General features: G+C 41.4%; 1 protein-coding gene across 3 annotated transcripts in view; it reads right to left on the bottom strand.

Moving 5' to 3' along the window:
* LOC134532565 (zinc-regulated GTPase metalloprotein activator 1-like) overlaps positions 1–23,330 on the bottom strand; it is a 315,459-nt gene that overhangs the window by 204,328 nt on the left and 87,801 nt on the right. For all 3 annotated transcript variants that reach the window (XM_063369092.1, XM_063369091.1, XM_063369090.1), the window contains exons 7-9: positions 17,649–17,735; positions 12,555–12,599; positions 12,415–12,465 (exon numbers count right to left, since the gene is read on the bottom strand). In XM_063369092.1, the coding sequence (XP_063225162.1) occupies positions 12,415–12,465; positions 12,555–12,599; positions 17,649–17,735 (183 nt within the window). The remainder of the gene's footprint in view (positions 1–12,414; positions 12,466–12,554; positions 12,600–17,648; positions 17,736–23,330) is intronic.

Below are 23,330 nucleotides of genomic sequence, written 5' to 3' on the forward strand. Positions count from 1 at the left end.
GCTCAAGCAAAATATTTACCACATATATTTTAAGAACGGTTAAAATTTGTACAAAATTTTAAATAGCTTGTTATGCTAATAAGTAATTTTTGGTTTCTGTTTGTCAGCAATATTTATTCAAGAGCGAGCCCTGATCAGGAACAGGAAGAGCATGTGTTGTTTCAAACTCATACTGTGAATTTTGTGTGTTTGATTTAGTTTCTGAATAAACACGACTCAATAAGCACCGTTTTTGTGTTCGTCCGGTTTGAATCCCTTATTGTTCCTCTCCGGGTGGGAGGGGGGAGGAAGGAGGGAACAAGTCAACTGATCACTAGGGACCGGAAAAATTCGCGGATTCAATGACCTCTAGGATAGCCTCCATTATCCTATGAATTTCTCAAGTAAACACGCGTGTTCATTGGGTACTAAATTGTGAGGTGTCTCCACTGGGTAGCTTGTGATTCGACGCTTCTTTGGTCGATAGTCTCTCATTGGCCCAGAGAGCTCCAGTTAAACTGCGAGCCAACAGCAGAACCAGCAGAATTGTACACATGTTTGAATTTCAGCCCATCACGAAATTAATCCGCGAATTTTTCCGGTCTCTACTGATCACAGCTTTGCGTAGCGTCGACAACACAAGAGCCTGCCATCAGAGATGACGAGAGGCGATGAACTCGCCAGCTCGCTGACCCTGGCTGATGGTCTCTTGGACCAGAAGGCCCGCGCTCTTGCAAGATGGACCCCGGCGGACCTGTCGACGCAGATGGTCTCTTGAGCCTCCCCTACCCTCTGCCACACCCCCCACCGCCCGCGAGCAGGGGGGGGGGGGGCGACCCCCGCGAGGGGCCTTTGTGCGCCGATTAAACCGTCACGGATCCGCGGCCAGGGGGAAGGGGGGATCGTCGTCGTCCTTACTTCACGACGAGTGGAGGCGGTTTAACGCTCGGCTGGAGCCGTGCTTGTCTCGCCGCGGGCAACAGGGGCACGACGGGCCCAGCTCCGGAGACCTCGTCAGCGCGGCGCGCACGACTCTCCCGCCGCTCCTACCGCCACTGGCGACGCCCCGCCATTTCCCTTCGCAGCCAACAACAAGGAGGGTTGTCTGTAAAGTCGGTTTACGGACGATGTTTAACGTAACAACGTCATAACAAAACATTGATGAAATGATTGCATACTTTTATGAATAAAATTGAATGATTTTTATTGAATTATCACTATTTTGTATGGATACAAAGAAGGAGTGGAATGAAATCTACAATTTATTTAATAAATTTACTTTTATTTGCACTCATTAATTCAAATATGTTTATTACTTTAACGAAAAGATTATTTGAACTATATCTAACTTTTATACATGTTTGCTATTTAACTTCTTCCAATCTGTGTTATTCTGTTAAGGATAGGACGATGAAAGGAAAAGTAGGAAACGAATGGGAGTGTTTCATGTTTAATGTGCCTCGCTAAAGAGTCAAATAGATGGTTCTTCCAATCAAGTGGAAGAGAGATAGATGCGGCGCAAGCGATCAATGAGCGCAACGGGACAATGTGCGTAACGGGACACATTTACGTGCGTACAGCCGGCGTTAATCGATTTATTAGACGTTGTCACGTCAAAAGGGGGTGTTATCTGTAAAGTCGTTTTACGGAACGATAATTTCACGTGATAACGTCATAAGAAAACATTGATGAAAAATCGCATACTTTTTAATTTTTCAAATATTATTTACAGTTTTTTTCAAATTTAATTTAAATAATTTGTTTGACTATAATCACGAACAATTAGTTAAAAAGCCCGCCTTGACCTGTTTGATATTATAGAAGATTTTCCTCGCACGGTGGTTGGTCGGTTCTTGCACGCTCGGCTCAGGGCGGAACGTGACAATTTCTCGCGCGTGCAGCCGGCGTTCATCGATTTATAAGTAGAGACCGGAAAAATTCGCGGATTAATTTCGTGATAGGCTGAAATTCAAACGTGTGTACAATTCTGCTGGTTCTCCCTATTGGCTCGCAGTTTAACTGGAGCTCTCCGGGCCAATGAGAGACTATCGACCAAAGAAGCGTCGAATCACAAGATACCCAGTGGAGACTGTACCCCTTTCTCGGGGTACCGTTTTACAAGGAAATTAAAAGGAAGTTTATATTATAGTTTTCCTTTAGTATAGTTTATTTGAGTATTGGTGTTATCCGTACGGCGGTATTTTTGAAATATTGGTAACGTTTTTCAGCGCTAGTGTCGCCCGGGAGCACCTGGTAACAGTTAGTGAGAATATCATTAAATAATTGTGTTTATTAGTTATATTTATAATGTAGTTATATATTTGCATTTGTATAAAACTATTTTAATTATTAATGCGACATAGCAAAGTTGGACAAGTGGTGATCGGGGTAAAATTGAAACAAATCACGAGCACAGCGCGCATGCGCGCGAGGGAGACAGACTTTTTCCCCTCCCTTTTTTGAAGGAGGGGAGGAGAGGCAGGCGATCAGCTGTTCTGGACGACGGGCCGGTGTCTGAGGTGGTCCGCGCAAGCGGCCTCGCAAAAAATGACTTTTGCGAGTGTGGGGCCGGCTTGGGCAGCAATATAACTCGTTGGTATCTGTGTGCAAGAGTAGCTGTAAAGCTCGTCAAGAAGATAGTCGCGGTACTATCGCGGCGGAACGAGGCTCCTTCCGGCTAGTATAGCCGTCAGCACCGACTGGCCTGAGCACCAGTGGGGTTTAGCGAGGATTCGCTAATCCAACGGAGACGACGAGCCGATACGTGAGTGACTTCCCTTGTGATTCCCCTTGTGCAACGGGGTTATGCTGCAAGAGATTGGTGGCAGAAATAATTACGTCAAGCCTGAGAGTGTTATTTTACGTCGGAGGTCTGTTTTTCCCCAGCTACATTTAACAACTTTATGATATGGACACGTGAAGTAAATAATTGAAACTTATGATGAAATTCAAATGGTAGAGACTCGCGTTGAACGTTTTAAGGGTACCCGTCCCCCGAACACTTGAGCACGTCGCGTAACAAGGAAGGTGTTAACTAGCTTGAACTTGGTTTATCAGAGATTTTAAATCACTATAAGGTGTCTATTGTAACTGATGTTAAGTTTAGGGTATTTTTATATTTCCTTATCATGTGCTGGGTATGAATATATATATATATATATATATATATATATATATATATATATATATATATATCGGGCCCGATTTAGTTAATATGTACCGGCGAATGCTTATATTCTTTTAATGCTTGTAATAGTTTGATTTCAGAGGTTCAGATTAATAAATAATGTTTTGTCGTACTTGCCGCAAAAGTTGTGCTTTCTCAAGCAAATTCCTTTCTTTCGCTGTTTAATTTAAGCCCTTATTTTTTTTATACCCGTGTTGAATGTCGAGAGGTTTGGTGAACTGTGTGCCGTAACCTATTTTTCTGATATGTCGGATGGCGATACACTATACCAGGTAATTCCCGGCAGTTGTTCGCGGTTTGCGACGCTCCCTTGGGGCTTACGGGGGCGTCAAGACGCCTCACAATTTAGTACCAATGAACACGCGTGTTTACTTGAGAAATGCAGAGGATAATGGAGGCTATCCTAGAGGTAATTGAATCCGCGAATTTTTCCGGTCCCTATTTATAAGACGTTATCACGTCAAAAAAAAAAATGTACTCGCCAGCGACGTGTAAACATCTATAGAGGATCCCACTCTTAGATTGCAGTGTGGAAGTATATGGGCGCATTCTCTCTCTCTCTAACACACGCCGATTGCCGTTAGCACTGTCCTTGTTTCTTCGTGCGTTGTTGCCAAATATCAAACGAAATTTAAAATTTTAATTTTTGGACCAAGCTTTTTTTCATATTGTATAGAATCAAAATACGCATCAGGCAATGCTTATTTTGAATACTTAACAATATTTTAAGTGTCCGAAAAAATTAAAAAAACATAACTTATTCGCTGCGAACTGTTTTGAAGTATTCCGATATGTTTCACATCAAAAAAAGAAAACCTAAATGTGTATTTTATTCAGTTTTTTTTAATAGTAAATTAATGCCTTAGGACGCCACCGAACAAATGTTAAGACAAAAACTGTACAGGTTTCAATTAAATAATGTTTTTAATATATTGAAATGCATTTTCTCACAAACTGAAACATCAAAAAGTTGACCCACGGAAAATTTTTTTCTATTAAAGATAGACGGGGGACGAAAGCGAGAAAAATGTTCACAATGAATTGAATTAGTTTTTAAAAGCAGCCCCATCTCAATTGCTTCTACAGTTTCCGTGGAAATAGCTGTTAAAGATGTGTCTTATCAGTACAAGAGCGCGCGCTGCCGTCGTAAGAGGAAACAGGGTCGTGTGTTTAGATAAGTGGGGTTCTGTCCTACAAGCAATTTCAAATACATGGCTTCCTTAGTCAACAAAAAATATTATAATCGATTCTTGAACATAATATGTAAAATGTATGAAATAAATACGAAGGAATTCAATAGCGATCATGGTACAAAATTTTGAATTACTTTTCTATCCTTCTCAACACCAAGCATCTTATCAAACATTGTTTTAGACAAAGTTTTGGAAAATAACTATGATATTATTACAAACAATTTAAACAGATTTGATAAGGTGTCTACTAAGGCAGTTACGTTTTTTTGTCCGGTGAAAATTTTTTTCGAACCCATGCAGTTATGGCTGGTCGTATCAAAAATGTATTTAGAAAACATTTTTCGGCATTAGGTAATCCGAGTTATCATACGTTAAAACGGATTCGATATTATTCATACTATGGGAGTTGTTGCGATTTTTCTGTTTTTCAAAAAATCTTCCCCATTTTGAACCAATTGTTCGGATTTTTCCCATAACTTACTCGACCGAGAATTTTCATTACCGTATTTTATTTATCATTTTGGACATGACTTGTCCAAAAATACGGCATTTATCGGGCCCATGAAAATGTGATATATATATATATATATATATATATATATATATATATACATATACATATATATGGGATTTTTAGAACAGAAAAGAAAACTATAAGAAATTTTCGTCTACAATAGGTAGTTTTTATTTGAAATTTACATAAAAGTGGCATTATTACAAATTTATATGTGTAATAGTATAAAATATTATAAATTACGATATGATTTCTTAAAATGCTTCTTGTTCGATCCAAATTACAAAGACACGCATCTCCTGAAATTCGTAATGTGTTAGAGATTTGGCAACAGCGCGCGCCATAAGCCGTGTACTGCAATCTAAGAGTGGGACGGGCTATAGTCTCGGTAACGAGCAAACCTGTGTCTCATGCAGAGCCTTCACTATAAATGTAACCGTGCGTGGTAATCTCCGGTTATCAATAAGACCCAACAGCCGCGATTTAGTTATAAACTCTCGCACCCACATGGAACATCCGCAGAGCAGTCTAAAAGCGACTGCACACCAGTGCTTGATGTATTTGCCAAGTTATATTTGCCTATGAAACCATAGTTGGGTCGTATTAGTCACAGGTGCCTTGCATAAATTCGATACCTCATAAGTAGGGACATGCAGATTTCGCGAAAATATTTCGAGACTAGATGAAAGTTAAAATACTATAGCGTCGTCTGTGTTTCGTGATTGGGCGAGTTTATCCCAGGTAGGTACATACCGATTGTAACAACACCAATCACAGTGATTCAGTGCGGAAGTAAACGCGTCCTGAGTGGCTCTGTCAAGTCAAGGCAACGACTTCTCTCGCAGGCGGCCGCCAATCACAAGGTAGAAACCACAGGTGCGGGTATACCTTGTTGCAGCCTAATAAGTTTTCAGATCTTTTCGCGAAAAATGCCTGCCCCTACTCATAAGTAGGAGGGGATGTATTTTTCGCGAACTAATCCGACCGCTCATTGGACTGCACCAGCGATATTTACCTTGTAATTGGCAGCCGTCTGCAAGAGAAGCCCATTGTCCGGGCGAGGCCTGCTTCGACGGGATCCGATCACCGCCGGCCACGCACCAACACAAAAAACAGGAATGCAAATCGGCCCACAGGGAGGCGACGCGGGGCGCGCAGGCGACAACGCGGTTAGGGCCTAACGAACATCGCGGATGTCAACCGCGAGGAGGTGACTGACGAGAGTACAAGACAGCGCGTCGACGGAGGCCAAAAAACTGCCAGCCCGACCGCCCCCGTCCCCCTTACATTCCCCCCAGCCGCGGCACCGCAAATTCATCTGTCGCAAATCGAATTTCCCCGCGCATTCGCGGAGCTACCGGAGCGACCTGGAAAGAGACTGGAAACGGCGCCAAATTAAGCGGAATGTATTTATCGCTGGGGCATGTCGCGTCGGGTGGCAATAGAACTCTTATGGGTTGGGGGGGGGGACTTTCCCGACATCATCTACCACCCTACCACTTTATTCTCTACCCCCAAACTCCCTCCCCATTTGAAACCAACGACGGCACCGAAAGTTGCCTATTAGATTACCGGGAAAATTTAAGGGTGATGCGGCTTCGGAACTGTGGAGGGGGTAAAAAAAAAAGGACGATGCAAATATTAGATCAATCACACCACAACGAGTCGCTGTTAGGCACGATAAAGAAATGCCAAGTAGAGTTCGCAAAAGCGCATTTCCTATTATGTTCTTCACTTCATATAATATAAGTATTAGGCTACCACTCTTTCAACTGATTTGCGACAGGACAAAACGGTAAAACATGGTAAAAAAAATTCATAAAGTTAGTGAAACTATACTTTTCATGAATGCACAGTCTGTTTACAGATTATTTACTGGATGTAAAATATTAATTTATGGTTGGAATAGATCTATATACTATAGTTAATGCAAAACAATCCCTAATTTTTGATCAACACTGACAAAACTTTTGCTGAGTACTTCAAAACATTTTACAGAGTGTATTCTAAGAAAAAAGTAACAATGAAAAAATTAGTTAATTTTAATACATGTTTTAAGTTAATTATATAACGTCCTCTAATAAGTAGGTCCTAGTGATTAAATTCGGCCTGCTGCTAATCAGTATTTCAAGGAAACATTTGTTAGAAACAAATTCGCTCGTTTGTTGTAAAAATTTAACAAACTTTGAGGCCGTGGATATTTAAGTTACCTGTAAGATACAATTTAGGTGTATAATAAGTTTTTTTTTTTTAATTAATTTGTTTTCTCGTGTTTAAAATAAAATTATTTATAATATAATCATATAACAACAAAATGTGATTGATGAAGAATAGGTATATTAAAAACGAAAACTTGAACTGTGGGCTTTAAAACCAAAGCAACACAGTTATAAATAATATAAAATATAAAGACTTTTCAACGAAGAACAAATGTAATAAAGAATGAGTTTTTGATAGTCCCAGATAACAACTACATCGTGGACACTACGCCGTGTTCCGACTGCAGAGTTGCGTTCCGATGTAAACAAAATAAAAACGCACTTGTGAGGAAGGAGAGTGTGTTTGGTGTGGACTTAGCAGGTTTCTGAAGGTTTTGTTCGTGCTCCTAAATTTACGAAGATCCCTGGATAATTTATAACTAGAAACCGGAAAAATTCGCGGATTCATTTCGTGATAGGCTGAAATTCAAACATGTGCACAATTCTGCTAGTTCTGCTATTGGCTCGCGGTTTAACTGGAGCTCTCTGGGCCAATGAGAGACTATCGACCAAAGAAGCGTCGAATAACAAGCTACCCAGTGGAGACGCCTCACAATTTAGTATCCAATGAACACGCGTGTTTACTTGAGAAATGCAAAGGATAATGGAGGCTATCCTAGAGGTCATTGAATCCGCGAATTTTTCCGGTCCCTATTCATAACCAGTGTGTTCGTATATTAAAGGTGAACATTTTCAAGAGTGCCCTGAATTACAGAAAACTGAAAAAATTACAGTAAAAATTTGTTTTAAGTCAAATGTAAAATTTTGCTAGCAATTTATTGATGATGATATTGCATTATGAAGGCCCTATCTCTTATTTTCACAGCTGTTTAGACCGTGAAAAGAATGATACCACAATCTGTGGATGAGTGTGTAAGAACACCTACGAATGAAGTAAAGTAACTGCGCACTCAATAAAATTTATAAAAATACAATCTATTGTTCTAGATGTACGACAATCATCTCGCTTTTTAAAAAAAAGAAGAAAAAAAAAAGAAAAAGTTATGATGAAGCTTATAAACTTGCACCACAAGTTAACTTCGGTAAAGAATAATTACTCCTTCCAAGCGCTCTCTTCATGATGCCACGGACGATAAACACCGGCAGGCTTAGGAAACTCCTCCTCCTCCCCCCCCCCACCCCGTCCCTGCCCAAGCATCGCCCCTCTACAGAAGCTTCGTCGTTGCTTGATCACAATAGCCTGGACTCGGCCTTGTGTAGGTCGACCGAGGGGAATAATCGAGCCCATCATATTAGGTTGTAAACACTGCTCCTGGTGGGGCGGTGGATTGGAGGGAGAGGGGAGGCCGGCTATCTCCCCTCCCTCCACCAAACATCCTCAACCCAGCCCCGCTCGTTACACCCATTGTGCTCCGAGAGGGGAGCCGAGCATTTAATGCTCAGCAGTGAAGATATTAACAGGAAACCTGCCGTGCGCCAAGGTGGAAGAACCAGACACGGCCCATGCCCAAGAATTGAGAGTCAATGATAAGGGAGAAATCACCAGCGCCTTTTCGGGTGAGAAACGAAACAAAATTAAAAAAAAAAATAATACGATTTTAATTCAAACTCAATGCCGATATCACGTTAAATATGAAATTCCTCTTCCCCCCCCCCCCCCACCACAAAAACCACCAACTACCCGTTTTCACATTTAATCATCCTCTAATGAAGAACTCACAAAATCAAGACAAAAATATGAATTTTAAAAATTAACTGTGGTTTGGCGATTTTTTTTTTAAAGCAAAACCAATGTTATATTCTTATTCAATATGTGACTAAGTAACATTTTCCTTATCAGGAAGTCTATAGCGGGAGAATTTAAGTTATGATTGAGGAAAAAGGCACTCCTGAATGTAATTAACTCGAAACCTGTGATAAACAAACAGAATGGTATACAGCGAGGTGGATCTCTAACCACTAAACTCTAATACAAACTCTCCAATGTCACGGCGAAAACGAGCGTGAGAATAGGGTGAAACACAATTTAAAATAAATGAATAAAATATTATCACCAACCACATTTACACATTAATTCAATGATGATACTAAGTTACCTAGAGTTCGTTTACGAATCTCTAGTGATTCATTACGTTTACATAAAAACAAATAGGGCTAGATTTTTAACGATGCATGCACCTTTATAATTAGGTACTCCAGGTTATACTTCGCAACGTACCTATGTAAGTCAATTTTTTTTCCGGAATTCACTGTAACAACAGGTACCTACCTCGAGTTAAAACAAAAACAACCTGGGATGGCTACATACACAAAACTCTCTGTGTGAGGCTAGACAATCGCAAGCGAAATTAAAATAAAAGCAGCAAGGACTTAAAAAAACAAAATCCAAGGCTACATATATCAGCGTTCCCAGCCTTTTATAGATCATGGCACCTTTGCCATGATCTGCTCAACACGGTGGCATGTATATATGAGTATATGAAACCAATATATTTAGACATCATTATTATAATTATTTATTTATCTTTTTGGTTTTAAATTTTAGAATATTTATATTTAAAAAAACTACTTTGTTTTATTTATTATTTAATAATGCTTATGTTAGAAAACCATACGTAATACTTACATACAGTTTTTATATAGTACATTCTTTAGCCACCAAAATCTCGCGACATGCGTGCCTGGTCCTTCCACCCAGGGCGCGCGCACAACATATTAGCACCAGTCGGCGGACAACAAAGACGCTGGCTGTTTAGCAGCGACAGGGGGCTAGGGAATGGAAAGATGAATGTACAGGGGATGGGAAGGGGGAGAAGGAGGAAAGGAGTGACGCCGAGTACTAGGACAATTTGTCATCATCCCTTCGACCATCTCATTCAGGGAGAGGGGGAGAGAGAGAGAAAAAAAAAGAACAGATGACACTGGTTTGGTTGCTGGCAGACGAAACCGCGGTGACGAAAGCATAAGTGGACGTGATCGCTGTTAAAAAAAAAAAAAAAAGCACCGAGATCATCTCGAAACAAAAGTAACTAACATTATAATTACGTTAACATCGTCTAATACAGTAATATAATGTACAAACACGAAACAAAAAAAAAATCCTCTCCCACAGGTGTTAAAAGATGAAAATACTTTGGATTAGATAAATGATATTAGCTTTTGTACACCAAAATGAAGTGAATTTTTTTGGCAAATATTTACAAAGTTCAGATTACCAGGAATGGACTAAGTGTGTTTAGTTCGGAAAATGTTAGTGTTTGCGGCAACCAATAAACTTGATTGTCTCTAGTAATGACTAGAGACCTGTAAAATTCGCGGATTCATTTCACGATAGGATAGAGTCCAAATACTTTTGACATTATTTTGCTTCAGTGATTGGGCCACAGTTTATCTGAAGGACTATGGGCCAGTGAAAAATCTTTAAAGAAGAATTAGCGAATCACAATCATTCCAGTCAACAGGTGTTACGAATCGGTAACCAATCAGCAGATGTAATTTGCACGAGTGCATAGAGGATCATGGAGTCTATCCTTTAGGGGTTTGAAATCGCTAATTTTACAGGTCTCTAGTATATTCTGGTTTCAGGCTTCAAGCACACCCCGCGACCACGAACGTCAGAATGGCCAACAGCATCCAGGAGCGGCACTTCACTGTTGCTTTTGTTTTGTTTTTTCGTAATTACTTTAGTTCAAGGGCGATTAGAAAATTTCAACACGATATCTCCCTTGTACTTGTTTTTCTGTGACAAATATTTTCAACATATATTCACTTAGTGTAATATAATGTGTGTAAGAAATGCGCCAAGTTTTCGTAATTATCACCTCTTGCGTTACATTTTACACCAATATATTACACTAAGTGAATAACCGTTAAAAATATTTGTGCAGAACAACAAATTCAAGGGAAGTATCGAGATAAAATTTTAGAACCAGCCCTTAAAAAAATCAATAACGAAATTTAAAAAGTAATAAACCCATTGTCAAAAGCAAATAAAGAATCACTGATCCTAAGAGCCACATAAACAGCTCCAGTACCATAAACGTAAAAAACACGAAGTTAGGAATTGTCAGGGGAGACGGCATGCTATAACGTGGTTGAAGGCCCGTTTTTTTTTAACATCCCTATTGCCATGTTGTAAAGCCCAAAAACATTGCGGAAATGATACTTGACCACGCCTGGCGGTGGTTAATAAGTATTAATCAGAATTTCCATCGTTAAACACCAAGTCACCTTTATGAATTAAAGTACTTTAAAACTGTCTCCACAATGCAAACATTATTACACTTCAGCCAATTTTTTTGGGCATCTAACCAAAATGGCGCAGATCATGAACTGTGTGTGTACACACACACATTCACAACACACACACCCACAACCCCCCAAACCCCCACGCACACACCCATACACACCCACACACCCCCACGCACAGACCCATACCCATTACACATACACACACCCACACCCCATGCAAACAAGCACGCACACAAACACACACAGAGCATCACCCGGTTACCAGGTAATTCTGCACACGTGGCCACTCCTTGGGTACAAACAGTAATGTAACAGGAAGCCTTCTTTTCACAGACGAGAGAGTCAAACGACCGATAGTGCATCTTCGGTTTTTTTTGTTCATTGTAAATAAATATGGCGGTGTTGATAAAAAGAAAGACCATAAACAAGGCAACGGTATTTATTTGTAATTGTTTTTAGAGGAAAATACCTAATTGAAGAAACGTACTTCGTGGATTTGCATATTTTTCATACCGTATAAAATCTAGGAAGTCTTTGTCTTCCAAAAATATTCTCGGGACGCCCCATATTCCGTGAATGTTTATTTTGGACAACTCATGATAACTAATGGTCAATTAGGTTAGGTTAGCTACATTATAAATACTTTAAAACATTGTGGACGGTTGATTTGGTTAGGATAGCTACATTAAAGATACTGTGAAATTATGTAAACGGTTTCCTAGCCCTGGATAGCTACATATTAAAAAGTTATTTGCTAAGCAACCATAAAATGATTTTACAGTATTTTTAATGTAGCTAGACTTACCTAACATAACCAACCATCCACAATGTTTTAAAGTATTTATAATGTAGCTAGCCTATCCTAATCGACCGCAAAATTTAATGCCACACCGGTTTATACAATGAGATAGAAGTGAAAAAAAAAAAGGCGAGCATGAACTTCGGGGAACTTCGGGTGTGGCTCTCTCGTCTGTGAAATGAAGGCTTCCCTAATGTAACAGTGGCCACGAAGCTGGGGTTCGAACCCGGACCCCCGCAGCTCGCGAACAGCTGGGCCCCCCAGCCGCTCACCTGACTGGCGAGCTGTAAGCCTTCAGGTCAAGCACTCGGTCCAGGTCGATCCTAGACAAGGGCACAACGACAAATCAACACTACCTGCTCGGCCATTTTTCTTACAATGACATAATTGTGACTGCGAGGTCGGCGCTTACCTGCAGCGCGTGGTTCTCAAGATTTCGGCGGAACTATTGATATTCCTGAAAAAAATAATTATACATGTTATACACTGACTCTAAACTAAAACATATGGGTGCGTGTACTTATGTACGCGCGTTAGAAGTTATACCTACTTATTTGGCGTAATAAAAAAACTAACCTTAATTTTGCTTGCAAATAATATAAATAAAATAATAAAAGTAGGCCTACTGGAGTGATATTATAAATATTGTTGGTAAGTAGGTATAAAGTCAATCAAATTAAAAAAATTAATACTCAGTATTGAATATTAATATAAAAACGTTTATAATATTAATAATTTTTAGTAAAATAATCAAGATAAATTTTAATTAATACTGAAAATCAATAAATAATATTACTGTTTGATTATAATTTATTAATTTTTATTACTTATCAAATAATAATTTTTAATTTATAATGCAAATTTAGAAATTTACTATACATACGGGAACATAACCTCACAAACACTCCCATGTAAACGGCTAGGAGACTACTAAACCTTCCTCAGACGCTCGCTGCCAGCGACAATGGAATCTTACAAGCAACCTGACATCGTTATACATACGGGAACATAACCTCAATTGTATAAATAATTACACTAGAAAATACACTTTAAAAAGTTTATAAACACTATTTATATCGCTAATATTCACAATTAATAAACGTTTTTAGTGATATCGACCAGTATTCAATAACAATCACCAAAGTATAAGATTTAAAAGTACATATATAATTTTCTTTGAATATTTTTTTTGTATGTAGCCTTTCTTTAATTCTGTGAAAACCTTGTTGCATGGTGCGCGCGCATCGTAAAAATGCACTTTCATAACTTTTTCATAACACACCTAAAGAAGTACCTATAATTTCAAAAATGGAAAGTAAAAAGGGGCTTGGTCACATACTTAATAGTACCTAATTCTAAACATCGTATTTGAATGCTTAGCGAGAACCATCCTGAGATTAGCGCAAGTGTAGCTCCGGATGATAAACTAGTTGATAATGCTGCAATTGTAGCAATTATTTAATATGTTTAGATTCTAAACGCCGATGAGTTTACAGGCAAGAATCGTTTTTGCAGCTTATAGTAATAAAAAAAATGTCATTCCGATTAAATTATGTGCTATGCTTCAACACAATAAAATATGTTATATTATAAATGCCAGACGGTATTTTACCTGCGTCCCTGTCTACTTCTCTTGCGGAAGATTAGGTTTTTCATCTTTGTTAATCGAATAATTACGTCACGGTAGTAACTCACTATTACATTTCATGGCGAAGGACTTGGCTTTGGGTACATGTTGACGTCTACACGCGTGGAATGGCGTATTAATAATGATGGCAGTTGTGAAGTTATCAGTAGAGACCGGAAAAATTCGCGGGTTCAATGACCTTCAGGATAGACTCCAATATCCTTTACACACTCTGGCAAATGCCAACTGTTCATTGGCTGCTGACTTGTGAGTCGTCTCGACTGAGTGTCTGTGATTCGACACTTCTATGAGTGAGGGTCTCTAATTGGCCTTCAGTCCTCCAGATTAACAGTGAACCAATGGCAGAAGCAGCACTAAGGTATAGTTATTTGAATTCTATCATAACACGAAATGAACCCACGAATTTTTCAGGTCTCTAGTTATCAGCTCTTTCCTCCCTGGCAAAAGCGTCCATATGATAAGTTTGTTTTGGCCCGGGTGGGGGGGGGGGGGGGGGGGTAAAGTGGGGCCTCTACACCTGGGGGTATTGAGTATTTTTAATATTTTGGAAGACAAATGGCTACTTGTAAGTAGCAAGAAAAAGTTCCAGTTCAGTTCTGACCTTGTTAATAAAATTGTTCTATTAAGAAGGGGAGGAAGGAGGGGTTACTCCCGGACGCTAAGCGCAATATGATAGTTCACGCCCTGTCATGTCAGACACTCACTCGGATAAACAACTCAAAACTCATACATACTACACGGATCAGTAAATCGCAAGGATTCAACATGGCGGGGTTTAATCCGTCTGGCTGTCCAGGTGACAAACGGCAGCCGACCCAAGCGTCCAACATCCGGAGGTACATCTCTGGGCTCCTGCAGGCGTGAACAGGCGTCGAGGAGGTACTGGGTAGCGGGGGGGGGGGGGGGGGGGGGAGAGAGAGAGAGAGAGAGAGAGAGAGAGAGAGAGAGAGAGAGAGAGAGAGAGAGAGAGATTGTAAATGCGACACAGGGAGCACCGGAAATGGCGCGGACGCAGCGGCGCAAGGCTTATTGGCGGCGATATTAGCGCCCCTCGACGTCAGGACACGGAAACTATGCGAGCCTCGTCATTAAACACGTCGCTCCTGAGGGAGGGGGTGAGGGGAGGGTTGAAAGGCGTCACGTGCTGCTGACCAGGCGCCAGGGACTGTCCTCTCTGGAACCGAGGGTTCGCTATAAAAGATGAGTCGGCTGGTCTCTCTCTCTCTCTCTCTCTCTCTCTCTCTCTCTCTCTCTCTCTCTCTCTCTCTATCCCCCTCTTTCCACACACAGTATGTTTCCATACACAATATGTACATGGCGTTTCCAAGCAACACGGACGATCCCAGTAGGCGACTGATTACGAGAAAATAAGACATATGTTGAAAATCTCGAACAAAATATTTAATATATGTAAAAATATTCATAAACATGTGTTGAACAAATTTACAATATTTTCCTGAGTACAATATATCCGCAAAAAGAATGTCCAATTGTCAAATTTAATAGTGTCAACTGTAAGCAGTTGTAAGTGTTGTTTCAAGGTCACAAATAAGGAGTAACTCAAACAGTTTGAGATAAGCGAATGCGCGAATATTGCTTTGTTTTTTTTTCTTGCTTGCAGCGCGAAAGAACTATCTAGTCTTATGGAACACTTTCTGTATATTTTAAAGTTTTCTGCTTGTTGCGCGCAAGCAGGCCAAGATATGGAAAGCGGACAACTCACAAGCATCCTATCCAGAGATGGCGTGTTGGTTAAGCCCACGCGCAAAAAACTCTCGGTCCACGCGAATCCTACAGATTTGCGCGCCCCTGTTCTTCACTACAGCGGCCGTAACTGCGCACGTGACCTGCGCCTTTTGTTCACTGAGAGAATGGTTTGTTTGCCTCAACAAAATATTTGTTTACATGTGGCGAAATAAATATATTTTGTAAATTCAAACAAATATATTGTAGTAGGAAAGATTCCATTGACCCAACAAAATGTTTTTGTCAACTCAAATGTACGTTTGGTTAGGCGTAACAAATTATTTTTGTTACTTAACGAGTTTGGTTAAACTAACAAAATATTTTGTTCCACCAAGTAAATATTTGTTTCGCCACATATAAACAAATATTTGTTTGATTCAAACAAACCTTTTTCTCTGTGCAGGTTTCCTATGAACTCCATTAGCAATAGCCTTGTAATTGTCGTCCTATCAGGGTAGACTCTTGCACTGAACCGACGCCCCGGGGGGTACGCCCCCCCCCCCTACCTACCCGCCGTCACGACGCCGAACAGGCGTCTCCCGCCCCCAGAGGCCAATATCGGCGCGACAAAAGGCGTCGTCGGCGACAATGGGAGCCACGGATCGCGGCACTTGCCCGCCCCGAATCCCGCCGTCCACGGGGGAGGGAGGGGGGGGGGGGCGATATCCGAGGAAAAAATCGCAATATTGTAAGAATCGCAAAAAAACAGCTCTAAGGAGAGAGCAGTAACAAAAAAAAAAAGAGAGAGAGAGAGAAATGGGGACAGGGAGGGAGTGGCGCGAGAGACGAAGCAACGAAAATAGTTTCGCACCCCAGAGAGAGACGGACAGCAGCCGAGCGAAGGGGCTTTGTGTCTGTCCGACGACAAAAGGCGCGCGACTCCGAAGCAAACCCCGAAGAGCGCGTCTCAATCGAAGGAGATTTTTTTTTTTTTCACGCGTCGAGATCCAGACGCGCAGACGGCGAAGAATTCGGCGTCGGGTAACTCTCAAGGAACTCCCCCCCCCCCTCCCTGCCGTAAACTCCCGCGCCGACCAGACAGACGGGCGCAGTGATGACTCCGCCAGGGACTAATGAAGAAGCCGGTAGCAGGTGGACTACGACTCTAGGGCAACTCACGAGATCATCCTTGCTACAAATCATAGTGATTGGGACGTCTCACCAGACAGCAGCCAATGAGTGGGTGGCATTTGACCGAGTGTACGTAGAACTATGGAGTTCACCCTGGAGGTCATTGAACCGGCGAATTTTTCCGGTCCCTAATTATAAGTATTTGGTTACTTTGCTATTTTTTATCCTTTTTTTTTCTAGCCAAAATTGCAACTGCAATCGAAGCATTCAAAGTTTTTCTTCCATACTCTATGATGAAACAACACGTCTCTATATATACAGCAACAGCAACCCGAAGACTGATCGTGCGTGGGGAAGGCTTCAGTTCAGATGAAGTGGGAGCTGTGGGGGCTACAGGAGGCGACAGCACGGGGACGCCACACAACGCCGAAATACACTAACGCCGAAATATGTCATTGCAGGAATGCCACAAAGGTTAGGTTAGGTTAGACTAGTTTAGGTTAGACTAGGTTAGGTTAGACTAGTTTAGGTTAGACTAGGTTAGGTTAGACTAAGTTAGGCTAGGTTAGGTTAGGCTAGGATAGGCTAGGTTAAGTTAGGCTAGGTTAGGTTAGGTAAGGTAAGGTTACACTCTAAAAAAAAAATTGTACTTTTACAAGGAAAATTCTTGGAAACCCTGTTGCCAAGGATATTTCTTGCAAAACTACAAGGCAGAGCCTTGCAAAATCGCACATGGTACAAAGCTCTGCCTTGTAGTTTTACAAGTAATATCCTTGGCAACAGAGTTTCCAAGGATTTTCCTTGTAATAGGTATATACAAAAATTTCTTTCAGGGTAGGTTTGATTGTGGTATTTCGGCGTTAAGGTAAATTTAAGAAACACACACAAATTCATTCAGTTCATTTCGGCGTTGTGGTACACAGCAGTTTTCTAGCTGTCGGCGTTGTGGTCAATGTTGACATTCGGCGTTATTGTACGTTCGGCGTTGTGGTAACGACCCCGACAGCACCTCGCGCCTCGGGACAGCAGCCCGGGACTCACCGCACGTGCTCCTCCAGCTGCGCCAGCTCGGCCGGGGTCGCCAGGTCCACCTTGTTCACCACGACGAGGTCCGCCAGCGCGACCTGCCTGTCGGGCAAGCACACACACGCGCCGCCGCTGTCACGAAGGGAAGCCTTCTTTTCACACACGAGAGAACCAAACCTCCGATCGCTAGAGACCGGAAAAATTCGCGGATTCATTTCGTGGTAGGCTGAAATTCAAACATGTGTACAATTCTGCTGGTTCTGCTATTGGCTCGCAGTTTAACTGGAGCTCTCTGGGCCAATGAGAGACTATCGACCAAAGAAGCGTCGAATCACAAGCTACCCCAGTGGAGACGACTCACAATCTAGCACCCAATGAACACGCGTGTTTACTTGAGAAATGCAGAGGATAATGGAGGCTATCCTAGAGGTCATTGAATCCGCGAATTTTTCCGGTCCCTTCCGATCGTGCATCTTCGGTTGTTTTTTTTTTTTGGTTCATTGTAAATAACATTAAAAAATGTCCGTGAATGTTTATTTTGGACAACTCATGATAACTAATGGTCGATTAGGTTAGGTTAGCTACATTATAAATACTTTAAAACATTGTGGACGGTTGATTTGGTTAGGATAGCTACATTAAATATACTGTGAAATCAGGTAAACGGGTTTCCTAGCGCTGGATAGCTACATATTAAAACGTTATTTGCTAAGCAACCATAAAATGATTCTACAGTATTTTTAATGTAGCTATACTTAGGTAGGGCCTACCTAGGTAATATAACCAACCATCCACAATGTTTTAAAGTATTTATAATGTAGCTAACCTACTGAGTAATTCTTTAAATTAGGTACTTCTTGCTAATTTTAAGAATGACATTTTATAAGTTAAACCCGCGCATGTGTAGAATAAATGCCCGCGAATTTTTTTTCCTCCACAAATAAATACACCTGTTGTGGTACGGGAAATAAAAAGCGAGCATGAACTTCGGGGAACTTCGGGTGTGGCTCTCTCGTCGGTGAAATGAAGGCTTCCCCGGTCTCCAAGGGTGGCCACACGCATCCCTCGCACACTCCCTCCCACTTTCCCCTCATCACTTCGTCTCACCGAAATTTGAAATCACCCTGACTAATTTTTTGAAGTTAAGGCGCGTTATGAAAAAAAACAAAAAAACAACAACACCAAGAGAGTGAATTTTTACGTTGAGCGCGCACCAGGCAACGAATTTTGACATGATAAAAAAAAGCTTTATACCTACAAACAAAAAATTTGTGTGTTGAATCCACGCATGACAGAAGTGAAACTTCTTGCTTTTTAGTTATAGATAGAGATAAATAAAATAATATATATTTTAAATATAACAAGAGATAATAAGTAATTGATAATAGTACGGACGCGGGTATGATCTCAAATGAAATTACTATTTTCCACAGAAATTAAATAAATTGTAGGTTCTATGAATAATAAAAAAAGACTAAATTATTTTTCTCGTACATTTAAAACAAACTTTGATTTTTAAATAGTTCTTAAACTTGAAGCTTGCCGATAATCAAGTTGTTTATGCAGCTTAAATAATTATCTAAATAGACGTGTGTAGTCTGAGGTAGGTGTCTGGCATGTGAAAGTGACGACATGGCATACGAAAAGGACCTGGCTCAATGCTACTTTGTCGAGCCACAGTCAACCACGGTTTCACCCCGATCGGCTAGTAGATCAGTTAGAGAATAAAGAAATAACATAAACTGACACGAGCATTTAGCTGTCAACAACGATAGGCTACCAAATTTTACTTTCTCAAAATTGTTAATGTTCAACCATCCACAAGAAACATTGTTTGCGTCTCTTGAGATCTTCTAGCCACACAACCCGCTTTCTTTGCTAAGGTTATTAAAAAATCATATTTCAGAAACATGACTTACAACTTTCTTTTAATAACCTCGCGGTATGTGTTTCGTCAAATATTCCGACATGAAAAATAAAATACTGCTTCAGAAGAGACGAATTAACAAATGCCGTGGCAGAAAGTGAAACCATCCTACGGGCAAGGCATTAAGTGGTTTGAAAACAAAGACCTCAGTTAAGGCGAGAAGACTGCTCCAATTCTAAGCCAAGACTCTTTTTACTATCGAATCAGCTGAACAAATGAGAATTTAGATGAGTACCAGATGAACAGGCGCTTTCCGCGATCTTTAGTGTAAAGAAGGAAACATAAAAATAGTCAAGTGTAGGAATGAACGAATAAGAGGTTTATTGTCTTGTAGACATCGGGGTAATTAGATATGACGAGGTGTGATGTGATTAGAATGAAGCGCTGATGAATAAAATCTGCAAGACACGGGAGTACCTCGAGAAAACCCGCAGGTCCACGACAACGTACGGCATGTTTCATCCTCGCCGGGAATCGAACCCGGATCGCGTTGGTAGAATGCTAGTGACCTGACTATTGAACCACCGAGTCTTTGTAGAAAACAAACAGGGCAGGTAAAGGTAAGACTTGAGGGGCCTCGCCTAGTCAGAGGTGTATTTGTGTTAGTGAGGCGGGATGATAAGCAACAACACTCACTGGTTATTCTAGCCCGTTATCGCCTCTAAGCGCAAGGCTCTGAACTGACGCGCAACCCTTTCCTCCCATAGAACTATGAAATTTGAGCGGTGACCGTAACATTATACGGCGGAGAAATGAAGATGAAGGTATAATGCAAGACCATTAAGTGCTTTCAAGAATCAGTACAGTTTTTTTATGTTCAAAAATTACTCCGAAAACAGGCATTTTAGCCATTTTAACTCTTCTAAAGACTCAATCCGGAAACACACTTATCCGCTCTTACAGCGAATTCTTAAATGCTTTTCGTAAAAAGACACCACTGGGATGAGTTAGGCAGTTTTCAAAAATTGCGTTGTTTTCACTGAAGCTCTGCGCACCGCGTGTGTGTGGGCCTCCAAGAGATGAAAGTGGGTTCCGAACCACTGCTCGGCGGGGAACAATGACGGCGACTCTGCCCGCACAAGACGCGCTGCCGTCGGGCCTCCGAGGATCGATGAGGTCCCTCCATTCCCCCCTTCGGGTGCTCGCATGGCGGCGCCCCTCAATCTTACCCCCTCCCTCCCTCCAGGGACGCGCGCTGCTCCGCCAATGGCGGGGCTCCTCGCTCGCTGATTGGATTAGGGTCGCGATCGCATTACCCCTCGCAGGGCCGGAGGAGCCGCGGGAAAGGACCGCGAGGGGGGGAATGGGGGGGGGGGGGGTCGGCTGAAATCTGCCGGTAACGAACTTACCGTCGTGAAAACCCGGTTACCATATCATTTGCTCGCCCCGCCGCAGCGCCGCTACCCCGGCAGCGGAAAACATTTTTAGGAAGATTCCACTCTCACTGTAAACTGGCTCGGATGGCGCCCGGCCCCTCGAACGCAATCAAGTTATCCGCCTTTCCCCCTTCCCTTCCTCTCTCTCCTTCTCCAAAGGCTCCCTCTGCCTTGTTCCTTGCCTTCGCCAGCTCGTTCCCTAATTTGTTTTATCTCCGTGCCCCCCTCCCCCCCCCCCCCCTCCACAGGATCGCAGTTCCATTGTCTGGAGCGAGAGGCGCTGAAGAATCGGCCAACTCTAATCCGCCAGCGCTCGCATTGCAACACGCAAGACCACAGCATCCCGTTTTAACATGAACACCCCCCTCAATGCATTACTCAAACAATGTAGAAACCACCGTCAAAGCTTCGTGAATCATCTCCTTGATGAAATAACGGACATACATGTGAACCTTTCAGCCGCAAACATCACAATAACGAAACCGTATATATAAAAAAAAAAACATTACTGCAAAAGGTTTTGAGAAGCTGTTACGTCAACAAACCACTCTCAACTGTTACATCCGAACCTCAAACGGCAATGTATGATCAACAGGATTTTTCGAAATTCGTGGCACATGCGTCAGGGGGTGATAACCCGCAACAAGAGACTACAATGCCTACTCGGTGAAGGGCTAGAGGGCGCTTTCCAACAAACTGTGTACACGCACAGCTCACGGCAACGACCGCCACCTGTGCTGTGTATCTTCAGCGGGATGATTGCGCGCGCGAATCAACAGAAGGCCGACATGGATCACATGCATCACATGCACGGGCTTACCGTCGGCAATGCGAGGGGAAGCGCAAATCGTTACAATTCAAAGAGCAACCGGGCAAACTGATGGGCACTGATTACTAAATATTTTGACGTAACGTCTAATAAATCGATGAACGCCGGCTGCACACACGAAAAAAGTGTCCTGTTACGCACATTGTTCCGTTACGCTGTGTCCCGTTACGCACATTGTCCCGTTACGCTGTATTTATTCTTTTATTATTAAAAAAAGTAGCATCTGTCGGCGAGTACAGTAATAATAGATTATGTTAGATATTTGATTACAGTTTATTTATATGAAAACTTGTTCATAAATATATTTAAACGAAAAGTTAATGTGGTTTTCATTGCTTATTACAACAACAATTTCGGCAATAAAGGTTAATTATTCTTGCATTTTAAAAATCTTATTACTAGTATAATTTCAATTATTTATTGTTTTATTATTAAAATAAAAATGATTCAATTTTATTCATAAAAGTATGCAATCATTTCATCTATGTTTTGTTATGACGTCACGTTAAACTATCGTCCGTAAAACGACTTTACAGACAACCAATTTTTTTTTTATTTCTGAAAACCCTGATTTGAACTGACATAGGCCGGCTTGCACGGTCGTGAATTGAGGCAAATACATTTGATTAACCGGCAAAGTTTCTGTTTAGATTTTACCGACTCGGCGAGCGGCCCTTACTGCCGAGTTAGTAATGGGCGATATTCATGCTACACGTAACTGCCTACAGATTTCTACCAACTAAAACTAAATCATGTTTATCTTGGCAGCATGCATACATTGTCTCTATAATTCCAGAGGAAAAGAAATCTATATCAGAGGTGGCACAGGTTGTAACAGCAAAGGCAACTTTCAGAAAATTAAAAAAGGGGAAAGTGTGTCTTTTATTTTCAACACTAGTCACCCCTCCCTTCCAACCTGATTTAATGTCTTCTTTTTTAAATTTGTTATAACACATAAATAAATTAAAGCACTGTATCAGTAACATCACAGCCATGGGCGTAGATCCCGGGGGGGCCAGGGGGGCCCGGGCCCCCCTGGAATTAATGGGCCCCCCCTTGGGGGGGCCCACTTCGTGATTTTAAAGTTAATGGTGTACACATAATATATATATCAGATTATTATTTACAACGACGACAGACACTTTGACATGCTTTACATTCATACCTTCGAGTTCCGTAGTTATTTTCCCTTACCCCTTCTGCGAAAACCATGGTATGGAGTTTTCCAGTGAGAACTTTGAAACCCTTAATTCCTAGAAACCGTTCATCCAAAGGACGAAGCTAGGGTAGGGTTCCGTTAGCATTTCCTCCCCATTGTTACCCACACTACCTTGTCCTCTGAAACGACAGTATTATAGGTTTCAGGTAGTCTGTTTTTAAAGTGGTTTTGCTCTCGTGTGCGCCAGTCTTCTGCTTTCTTGGCAAACATCAACATGGATAAGTTCGTGACGCGGAAGACACGGAAAACAGAATCTGTTTCTCACCTGGTAAGCTTGATTGTTTTATAAGTAGTGACTATTATTTAGGTAATATATTTTATTTAAGTTATTATGTAATATTTTTTC

Source organism: Bacillus rossius, chromosome 6 (genome assembly GCF_032445375.1).
Source record: "Bacillus rossius redtenbacheri isolate Brsri chromosome 6, Brsri_v3, whole genome shotgun sequence".
In the NCBI taxonomy this organism is placed as follows: Eukaryota; Metazoa; Arthropoda; class Insecta; order Phasmatodea; family Bacillidae; genus Bacillus; species Bacillus rossius.